Source organism: Belonocnema kinseyi, chromosome 4 (assembly GCF_010883055.1).
Source record: "Belonocnema kinseyi isolate 2016_QV_RU_SX_M_011 chromosome 4, B_treatae_v1, whole genome shotgun sequence".
NCBI lineage: Eukaryota > Metazoa > Arthropoda > Insecta > Hymenoptera > Cynipidae > Belonocnema > Belonocnema kinseyi.
The window spans coordinates 34,095,777-34,107,635 of record NC_046660.1 but is presented as its reverse complement, the minus strand read 5'-3'; the positions used below and the strand labels follow the sequence as shown (position 1 = coordinate 34,107,635).

The 11,859-nt window shown below is 32.8% G+C and overlaps 1 protein-coding gene and 1 pseudogene across 1 annotated transcript in view; one reads left to right on the top strand and one right to left on the bottom strand.

The window, feature by feature from the left end:
• Window positions 1-1,118: 1,118 nt before the first annotated feature.
• On the top strand, window positions 1,119-8,776 carry LOC117171344 (annotated as a pseudogene).
• Window positions 1,270-11,859, bottom strand: part of LOC117171343 (putative Dol-P-Glc:Glc(2)Man(9)GlcNAc(2)-PP-Dol alpha-1,2-glucosyltransferase) — a 23,270-nt gene continuing 12,680 nt past the window's right edge. The window contains exon 4 of the mRNA XM_033358579.1: window positions 1,270-1,438. Within this exon, the coding sequence (XP_033214470.1) occupies window positions 1,427-1,438 (12 nt within the window). The 3' untranslated portion in view covers window positions 1,270-1,426. The remainder of the gene's footprint in view (window positions 1,439-11,859) is intronic.

The window sequence follows — 11,859 nt, the reverse complement described above, 5'->3', positions numbered from 1 at the left end:
ACGGATTCTAGTTTAGTAAATATTCGATTTTTCCAGCTCAGGGTCAAAATAATTACTTTCGAGTTAGAGTCGCAGGTAAAAGTTTAGCTATGTTTCGTCTTCTAAGAAAATATAGCTGTGTCATCTGAATATTCTGGCTGTTTTAGCTAAATTTGCCATATAGGAATTATCTCTTTAATGTATCCAGATGGACATGGAGCTTTTTTTCATTTTCAACGAAACTATTGTATTTTTAAACAAAAAGCTAGAATTTCTAATAGAAGAATTTTAAAACATCTATAAAACTGATTCGAATTATTCCTAAAATTTCAAAAAATCTTTCAAAATAAAAAAAATTTGCCTTGAAATCTTCAATCCTTTTTAAAAATATGTTGTTTTCTTTTAAAATCAATTAATTTAAATTTTATTTAATCTTTGATAAATTTGTAAATCTTTTAAAATTGATTCATATTTTTCCTATTTTGTTAATTCTTCATAACAAGAAAATTTCTATACAATCTTCCGGATAATTTTTCGTTAATTTTGGAGATCTTTTAAAACGTTTAAAAATAATATTTTAAAATTAATTTTCCAACATAAAAGATCATTTTTAATTTTGCCAGAAATTAAAAAAAAATGATTGTTTTCAAGTATTTAATAATTCTTAAGAAGCTTTCAAACTTCTTGTTCGAAATCTTCAATAATATAAATTTCGTTTAAGATATTTTCAAACCTTTTAGAGTTTTCAATTATTAGAGAATCTTTTTTAAACTTCTAAATACGTATCCCTTAAACTTACTCGAAATTCTGCAGAGATTTTGGAAGGTTTCAAAATTGTAATATTGTCTAAATATTCCAGATTCTCTTTTGAAATGTTTTCAAATCTTCAAAACTTAAAATCATTAATTTTTTTTAAGTAGGACCCAAATCATAAGTGATTTTCCTAGAAATCTTATTATCGTTACCGACAATTTCTTTACCGATACTGACATTTCGGAAATTAAGATATTCTAAGTTTTGATCCATAATTTCATTTTTATCATCTTTTCCCAATATTAAAAATGATTTTCAATTAAAATGTTATATTTTATTAATACTACTTATACACATTTGGCAATAGATTTCATCATAAAATAGTAATAAATAATAATAAAACTAGCCACTAAAAGACTTATTCAAGCATTGCCACAACCAGATCTTCCACAACAATCTACGCGAGATGTCGTTAAAGCACTTTTTTTAAATAGGATCAAATAATTTTAAAAAATTGTCATGATAAAATATTACTGAATGATAATATGTGTTAATATGTAGAAGTCGTCCATGATGATGGGGGTAATTGCCTTGTTAGGAATATATGCCACATTCTTTCAGACTAATCTTTTCATTTCTGTCAGATTTCTTCATCGAACAGGTTTCAATTCAGCTGGTTCGCTTGATGATCTACCTAATATACAATCTGTAGAAGAATTTGAAACCTACATCAGAACACCGAGAAGCACAGAGGAAATGGTAAGAAACGAATTTTTTATAAATTATGTTGAATTTTGCAAACAATAAATGTGTAATACAAATAGAAGTTGTGGCAGATTCTGAACAAATAATACGGAAAAAGTTAGAGGTTAACTTTGGGTTGAATTTTTCCTTTTTCTCGCTCTTTCTTCTTAGTTATTTATTTTTCTTCAATGGGGCGAGAAAGAGGTAGTTCGAAATCTAATTTCGAACTGTCAATCTTTTTCATTCTCTGATGTTCTTGCATAAAATTATTCATAAGAAAGTAGATTTCATTCCGATCATAAATTACAAACAAAAATAACAGAAGTAGAAGTTATCTATTAAAACGTTGAAAAGAAAATTCCCATTGGCCTCTTGTTTTTTCGAGCTTTCACAGTTTCCTGGACAATAGAGGGTGCAAATGCAAAAACGGCACATACAATTTTCTCTAGCATAAACTAAGTTCCTTGGTTTTCGAGTTATAGAGGGTTAAGCATGTGCAAAGAAATTCATGGCCTTAAGACACAGGTCATTTTTCATGGGCATTCAATGTGAACTTGTCATTTATCGCTAAAATTAAGCCAATAAAGACAAGATATGAAGAGGAAATCAATATAGAACCCATAAAGGCATGAAATGAACTTGATTTAGGCAATATCCGGTCAATGAAGCCAAGTCATGAGTGCGACTTATTCATTATCTAGCCAATGAAGGCAAGACATGAGCGAGATTTAATCATTATCTAGCCAATGAAGGCAAGAATTGTCCAGGATGTTGGCAATATCTAGCCAATGAAAGCAACTTCTGGTAACTGAATATCTCTTGTTGGTAATCGATTTCCTGCGTCATTTATGGTCTGAATCAGTCTTTGTGATGGAAAGCGAATGCTTGCCTTCATTGGCTAGATAATGACTAAATCTCGCTCATGTCTTGCCTTCATTGGCTAGATAATGACTAAATCGCACTTATGACTTGCCTTCATTGGCTGGCTGTTGACTAAATCATTCTCATTTCTTGCCTTTATGGGTTCTATATTGATTGCCTCTTCATATCTTGTCTTTATTGGCTGAATAATAGCAATAAATGACAAGATCACATTGAATGACCTTGAAAAATGACCTGTGTTTTAAGGCCATGACTTTCTTTGCATTTCCCCGTTAGAGCCCAATAACTTTCATAGGAAACATTTTTTCGCAGAGCTGCAGTTTTCGAGATATTTGGTAATGTTTCTTAAAAGGATTGGATGTTTAACCATCTATAACTCGAAAACTGTCCATTTTTGGACTTTGTGCCCCATAACACTTCTGATCGAGACATTGAGAACTACAATTTTACGAAATTTGATAAAAATCGACCGAAAGCCATTTCATGTACATTTGCTGCGGGGTCCTTTTAGTTTTCTAAAGTTTTATCTAGATGATAAATTTTATTGCGCGCCTGCCAAGTGAAAAACTGTCTTTATCTACCAAATCAATTTTAATTCTCCTTTTACTTCAACTAGTAATAAGATCGTAAGTCTTTCAAATCTTTGCATGAAATTGTTAGAGATTGCACGTTTGGTTGTCCTTTGAATGATAGGGTATTTGGAATTTAACATTTTTTGTTTGAAAAAATAAATGCATTTTTTCTGATGCCGGACGTAAATTAAACTTTTATGTCTTGTAACGTTTCGTTTCGTAGGGGAAGTTTGAGCAGGCAAGAATTTATCACGAAAAACATTCAGCGAAAGATAGGAGGTAGTACACGAGCACTTGTTTACGCCTCATTATTGCAAACTTACGCTCAAGTAAAAAGACTGAGTTTGACTCCTAGGTACACAATATATTATCACGTACTTTTCGAAGAATTGTCTTATGATGAATCTTTTAAAAATTTTTTGAAATCTTCGGAAATCATTTATATTTACAATTCTTAAAGGTAATTTAGGGTAAAACCACAGAAAATTTTGCTTTTTATTCTTTAAACATACGCAAAAAGGTGCGGTGGACGTAGTTAATGCGAATTTCGGGGTCTGATAATCATCTGCCCGTCATCCTTTTTCCCTCAGGGCTCCCTCGCCCTTTTCCCCACTGATCTCATAGGATTCAAGCTATTCCTCAAGACCCCCCTTATTATACGGGGCTAAGACTCTTGATTGACCGTAGCTAAGGGTTGATCGTTGCTAAGGTTTGTTACTGTCTGTTCCTAGGGGATGTTACTAACCGTGGCTAAGGGTTATTATTGACTGTTTCTAAGGAAAAGGAAAAGGTTGTTATTGTCCATTACTAGGGGCTGTATTGATCGTTGCTAAGTTTTGTTACTGTCCGTTTCTAGCAGATGTTATTAGCCGCTGCTAACGGTTTTTATTTACTGTTTCTAGGGAGTTATATTGACAGATGATAAAGGTTGTTATTGTCCGTTGCTAGAAAGCTGCATTGATCGTTACAAAAGTTTATTATTACCGGTTGATAGTGGATTTTATTAGCTGCTTCTGAGAGTTGTTATTAACTGTTTCTAAGGAGTTGCATTAACCGATGTTAAAAGTTTTTTTTCTGTTGCTAGGATTGTATTTTTGTATTGTTCGTTGCTAGGGTTTGTTATTGTCTCTTGCTAGAGGATTTTATTACCCATTTCTAAGAGCTGTTAATGGCAGTTTGTAAGGAGTAGTATTGATCAGTGTAAAGGTTCTTACTTTCCGTGGCTAAGTTTTTTATTGTCCGTTGCTAGGGGATGTGGTTAGTCATTGCCAAGGGTTGTTATTGGCTGTTTCAAAGGAGTTGATTTCAAGTGTTATGCTAAGTGGTATGCTGAAGGTTTTTATATCCATTACTAGAGAGTTGTGTTAATCGTTGCTAAGGTTTGTTTTTGTCCTCTTCTAGGGGATGTTATTAGAGGTTGCTAAGGGTTCTTATTGACTGTTTCTAAAGAGTTATATAGACCCATGATAAGGGTTGTTATTGTCCGTTAGTAGGAAGTTGTATTCATCGTTACTAATGTTTTTTACTGTCCGTTTTTACGGGATGTTATTAGTCTTTGCTAAGGGTCGTTATTGACTGTTTGTAGGGAGTTATATTGACCGATGTCAAAGTTTTTTATTGTATGTTCCCAGGGCGTTGTCTTGATCGTTGCTAGGGTTTGTTATTGTCCTTTTCTAGGGTATGTTATTAGCTTTTGCTAAGAGTTATTATTAATTGTTGCTAAAGGATATTATTCACCGTGACTTAGAGTCGTCATTGTTTGTTGCTAAGGATTGTACTTTTTCGTTGCTTGGGAGTTACACTGATCATTGGTAAGGGTTGATGTTGACCGATGATAAAGGTTGTTATTGTCCATTTCTAGGAAGTTTTATAGATCTTTCCTGAGCGCTGTTCTTGACTATTGCCAAGGGAAGCGAGAGGGGAAGTTATAGAAAGAACGGGGAGAATTGAACGACCTAATTTACATCTTAACAGACTACCAAACCTTTTTCTAGGATCATGGTGCCTACTTTGATCAATTTGTATTCCCTACAATTTCGTTGAATTATTATTGTTTTTCTTGTTTTCCAGATACGTGTAGCACTGCATTCGGTGCAAAAAACTTACGGCCTCAGTCCAGACATTACAAAACAGATGGTGCAGGAGCTTCTAAGTCAGTTAACAATAAATAAAAGTGGCCCCGCATCTCGACAGGAAGCAGTGTCGAATAATATCGATCATGTTATACAAACAGAGATAGCAACATCATCAGAGGCATTACCAGCATGTCAATCATCGTCTACGCAATTTAACGAAATAGTGGATCCTCTTTACATTATAACACTCACATACAGGCGACCAGAACAAGTTTCCGAACTGACAAGAATGTCCCACACTTTGATGTTAGTCAAAAATGTTACTTGGTTGGTTGTTGAGGATGCAAGAATGGGGACCAACTAAGTCACTAAACTTCTTGAGAAAACTGGCCTCAAGTTTGTTCACTTAGTTGGTGAGTTTGACACTTAATTTTAAATAATTAAAATTCGATGTTTAAATATTACTTTGTATCAATATTTATATTTTTAGATTCCCAACAGTCATTTCAAGCGTTGAAAGAAAAAAAATCACTTGAACCCTTTCTAAGAAAACTTTTAATTTTTAAAGGGATTAATCTTTTAAATATTCTTCACTAAAAACGACTTCTAAGGGCCATAACTCTGAAACTTTTAGAGATATACGTGGACCATTCAATAGTTTTGGGTTTTACAGAAAATTGCATACATTTTAATACTTATAAATGTACTTGGAACTTGAAGGGTTTCAGTTGCCGTAAGATATTCAGTCCATAGAACACTTTTTTTGCTGAACTAAAGGGTTTGAGCTAATAAAATTTAATTTTTCTCTTATGTTCATGAAAGTATGTTCGTTAGCATCTTCATACAAAATTTAAAAATGAGTTCTGTCAAAAAGGGCCCAAGCAAATTTGTTCTTTTTGTGCTCAAAATGATCGTGAGACATCCTAGAAACTTTTGAACATAAAAATGGGAGGTGTGATCTCTTTTTGTCCAGTCATCTGGTACTTTTATCCTTTAATTTCTGGTGCAGTGATTTTTTCTCTTGAGTACTTCATTTGGGGCTGCATAATAAGGGGTCAGGTTCTGTGAACAGGATTTCGTCCCGGAACATGTACATTTTTTTTGGAAAAGGTGCAAAATATCACATTCAATTGGATTGATGCTTTCCTGTGCATTTAAGAGGTAAAAGTGCTCTTACAAAAATTAAAGTAGATAAAATTCTGCGTAAAACTAAAAAAAAACGTTCTATCACCGATAGTTTAGGAGTTACGGTCTTTCAAAGAACCGTGATTTTTTTCAATTGTTTGCCAAAAATCGCATGTTTTTTTGTTTACTTTGTAGCTCGGATTCTGATGGCCAGATCTAAAAATGGTCAACAGATGAATTAAGGTAGACATAAATACCTTTTTTTTAAACCATTGTCCTAACTATAATAGATCACGAGTTCGCACCTGTCAAAGGTTTGCCATTTCGACCTGATTTAGAGGTAAATGCCCAGAGTTCAGTTTTTTGTAAATAGCTCGTTTCGGGGTTGTCATAGAAGAAATTTTCTGGAGAATGAATACAAGAAGACTTAATTATGCGTAAGTTAAAAAAAATTTCCCATCCCCAGTAAGTGCAAATCAATTCGGTTACTAAATCGTACCGTGAAACAAAACTCTATACGAACATTTTCTTAACATATCAGTTTTTAAGTCAAGTAATAGTCAAGTGAGCATGTTTTGGCATTTTTTATTGAAATTTCTATTAGGGGGGTTTATTATAATTTAAAAATAAATATTTCATGATTATTAATAAATAAATAAAATAATCGTTTAAATAGATAAACTTCCATCACTCATAGAATGTGCAGTTTTTGGAATTTTGCACTGCAATTTCTGTTAGGGGAGTTTATTATAATTACCAAAATAACAATCCACTAGTACTTTTCCATGGGTGGTGGAAATAGAAACGAGCTATTTACAGAAAACTGAACTCTGGGCATTTACCTGTAAATTCAAGTCGAAATGGGTCACCGTTGGCAGGTGCGTACTCGTAATCTATTATAGTGAGGACAATAGTTTTTTTCAATTATAGATATTTACAACTACTTTAGTTCATCTATTAACCATTTTTTGATCTAGCCATCAGGATCCGAGCTACAGAGAAATAAAAAAAAACATGTGATGTTTGGCAAAAAATTGGAAAAAATCGGGGTTCTTTGAAAGGCCGTAACTCCTAGACTATTGGTGATAGAACGTTTTTTTTTATTTTCACGTAGAATTTTATCTACTTTAATTTTTATAAGAACACTTTTACTTCTTAAATGCACAGGAAAGTACCAATCCAATGGAATGTGATATTTTTCACCTTTTCCCTAAAAAATTTCCGTGTTCCGGGACGAAATCTTGTTCGCAGAACCTGACCCCTTATTATGCACCCCCAAATGTAGTACTTAAAGAAAAAAATGACTGCCTCAGAAATTACCGAATTTGCACCATATTTCCGACCAGATGGCTGGACTCTTTTGGATTGAAGTCTGCTAAGTTCCACCATGTTTGACAACTTTAGCAGAATTCTTACAACCAGAAAACTTAAAATTATAATTTTCAAAAGACATTTATTTCTACTTTACAGTTTTAAAAGAAATTAATAAGGAAGACGTTCCAATTCCTAAAAGCTGAAAAGTTAATAAGTTAAAAAAATAAAAAGGTGATCAAGAATCAGAATAAAAGAAAAACAATATCAGAACAATTAGATTTGGCACGCAAAAAGAGTTAGGTTGTTTAAAATTACTTCTAGAAAAATTCTATACAAAGAGGACTAAGAAGAAAAAATAATTGTTAACCATTGGGAGTTTGGACAAAAAACGGAAAAATATTTCTCATTACTTTATTATTTTTTAAAGGATTGCTTCAATTTGTCCGAAATGAAACTGAGAAGCGAAACTATTTGAATAGAGATTTTTGTTTGACTTACAGCACCAATGCCTAGAAGGTACAAAAAGAAGGACGGATTCTTGCCAAGAGGGGTTTCTAATCCGAATCGAGCCTTAAAATGGGTGCGTGAAAATACAAGGAAAGGTGTTCTATATTTTGCTGATCGTTCGTTTTTATTCACAGAAATGGTAGAAAGTTAGACTAAATTAATTTCCTAATTAAACTCTTTATCACTATTTCGAAGGCTCATCAAAAGTTTTTTACTATCTCCTTACATAGATGTACACAAAAATGCGAAATATTCTGTTTCAAACTAATACATTTAAAATAAGCAATTAAAAAAGTTTAAAAAAAATCAATTTCATACCATTACAGGATTGGATTTTTTTCGATTTTTTCTTTGTATTTTTCTATATTCTGAATGGCATTTTAAGGTTCTAAAATAATTTAAAAAATATCCTAAAACTTTGACTTTAAGTTTAATTTAATCAAATCTTCTAATTGCTTAGTATTCAATCCTCAAAATTTATCTCGTTTTATGACAATTAAAAAAAATTGGAAATTCAAAATTAATATAAATCAAACAATAATAATAAAATTACTTTTGGCCTTTCAATAGATTCCCAAGAAAAAAGTGAATTGATCTTTCCGAAGTAGTTTTATTAAAAAAAAATCTCCAAGCCACTTACGAATATAAAACGACGAAACTTAATGCTTGTCAAAAACCTAATAATGTTTACAAGATTTTCCTCTATTTCACAGATAAGGCTAACAAAAAAAGTTTCCATGTTCCCTCACCGCTGGATATGGATTGAGTTCCCCGATCGTAAAGAATCGAAAATTTTCTGAATTTTACGCCAGCTGGGTAGCAGGACGAAAATTCCCCGTGGACATGGCCGAATTTGCAGTAAATGTGGAATTCCTTCTGAAAAGGCCAAATTCTTTCATGCTGTTTAGAGCTGGTTTTGATGAAGATCGATTTTTAAAAAGTCTCGCACCGTTCGAACCCAGAGAAATCGAGCTTTTGGCCGATAATTGCACAAAAATACTCGCATGGCACATGCAAACTAAGAAAAACAAGGCTAGCGCCCCTCTCAACATGACACTTTATGGTTCTACAAATCTCGTCAAGTTGAAACAACTTATCGTATGATATACAAGATATTTGTGTCAAACGCTTTTTATAGGAAATCTATGAAAATGAATAAGCAATTAATCATGTTTGTCGGATGTGTCCCACTATAAAAGTAATCCATTTCTTTTAAACGTTGGTATAAATTTCTAATGATATCTCTCAAAGTAAAATGTGCCAACAACTTTCCACTGGCGATTTGGCGAATGATCTTTTTTGTTACATCTGAAAAGTGCCTCCTAATACCTTCTACAGCAGGGAACTTGAGACTGAAATTTTTGAACTTAAACACAAAAATCTTTATGCTACCAAAAATTTAACTCGCTATTTAAAATCAGTGGTGTTCTCCGCCAGATTATTTCTTGTTCCCCATAATACCACCCACCACACTGATCATTCAACAAGAAATTTCAAAAACAAAAAATGAAACTGAATTTCTTGAGCACATTTCTACCTATGAATGTAAATCAGTTTCACTGAAAAAGGTATCAATAAGAATGTGATTTGTCTAACCACATTTTCATCTTCAACCTTTAATAAATTTTAATTCATATTTATTATTTAATAAAAATATATCAATTCAAACATTTATTTTATTTAATATTCAAATTCCAAACAATGCAGGCAAAAGAGACGTCAACTCCCTGGATCACTTCTTATATCAAAAGTTTTGTGAAAGAGAGAAAAAACTAAATTGGCTAAAAAACAAACAAAAATGGTATCATTCAAGTCAACTTTTGCAACTTGCGAAAGTTAGTACAAACCAAAATCAGGGATTTATACAATAAATACAATCTCCATTCTATTAAGAACAAAAATAGAAACATATGTCTTCTCTTAAAACGACTTGGATTTATTCTTCCTGAACACTTGGCTCTTGATAACAATTTCTATCCCCCTGCAGACTTTTTAATAGCCTTTACCACAATATCCGCACTCCTCGCAAACACCACTCCTTCCCCGTTCTCAGTTCCCTCTACTTTTGATAATACCAAATTATTATTTTCTGACATCGTAAGAAACCCTAATTCAAAATCTTTTTGAAGTAGAATCATGTACTTAAAGTTCTTTTGGTATTGCAATTCAAATGATTCGTCTTGCTTTACCAGTAATTGACTCTTTTCCCTTGCATATATCTATCATGCATTTCTCTAGGTGGGAATATTGCCTAATACCTGGAAAGAATCGATTTATCGCCATATTCCTAAAATATCGAAGCCTACATCTTTCAAAGATTTCCATCCTGTATCCATCCTTTATGCCTTGTGTCAACCTTTGGAGTGCATAATGTACGACACACCTTGAAACTATCAATTTAATGGTTTAAGTGCAATCCAGGTTTTGGGCCAGACACAGTACATTTACAGGTTCACTTAAAGTAACTTCTGACCTAAAGCTGGAAATTGATAAAAATGAAATAACGGTTGTTGTATTTTTTGACTTTTTTAAGGTGTTTTTAATGCAGTTAAGAATAATTTGCTATCTTCTGAGATTAAATCGCTTCACTTCTCAAATGTGATTGTTAAGTGGTTTGAATCTTATCTTAGTAATAATTCTGAAAAAGTACAAATTAGGAATGGCGAGCGGTCTGATTGTCTTTCAGGGATGCACTCCTGTACCCACTCTATTTAATGTTTGTACCTCTGAACTTGGTAGCAAACTTTGATACCGTAATCATCATAAATATGCTGACGAATTTAGGCTTTACCTCTCGGGGCCTATTGCCAATTTCAGGAGCTTCATCCAAAAGTTACGGGAGGATATCAATCTGGTTGTGCAGTGAGACTTGACAAGTGACCTCACTCAGAACTATATCTATAAGCATAGGACCTTCTTCTTATCTACACGTGAAACAATTGCAAAGCTATATCTTGAAGGGCATGCTCTTCGGTCACCACGTGACCAAACTAGTCCCCGGTTATGAACATTTATTTTGGTGTTCACTGCGTCCACAAGAATTGAGATATCGTATTTAAACTTTGACACATAAAATAAAAAGCACTAAAGAACGTTTGTATACATCAATATATTGGTAATTTTAAAGAAAGTTTATTTATAAATTGATGGAATAGGATATTACCAATCGAGTTATAGCACTTTGCAGATTGGTTTGATGCATTTTAGATTTTTTTATTCGCTCATATTGAGCACTGACACCAATTTTATACTAAATCATCTAAACCTTGAAAAAAATTAATATAAGCAATAAAATTTGCACCTTCGTTGCAAATCAACAAATAAGTATCTGCACATACGTAACCTATCATTCTTTTTGGGCATTTTTAGCGATTTCTAGCGGAGAAAAAAAGAAACTTTGAACGTCGATAAAGTCGAGATCAAGTGACTAAGTTCATTCATGAAATATCGGTGTAAAATGATTTTCATTTTTTTGGCCCTAAAAATAAAAGATAAATTTCAAATTGGAAACATAGCAACACCAACAATGTGCTAAAATTTACTCATCGGAGTTCTTCAACCAACTTCCATAATTCTTGACGTTGAATCGATCAGCTGATAACTATTGTTGACAGTGAACCAACCAGCGGGACTCAGCGTCGGACCCGCCTTGTCTTTCGCCCCTCGGGCGAAATTTTATTTTTATTCTTGGAATTGTTTCATACCAGTACAAAAAATCTACAAGAATATATAACCATTAGAAAATTTTAATTACTTTCTGAAGATGCACATTTCTCAAGATGTGACTTGGACGAATTTTCGAGGATGACATTCTAAGATGTTCCTCGATTTTTTAAAATCGAGGCATCTACTTTATCGACTTTACTTTATTTACTTTACTTTACTTTACTTTATTTACTTCATTTATT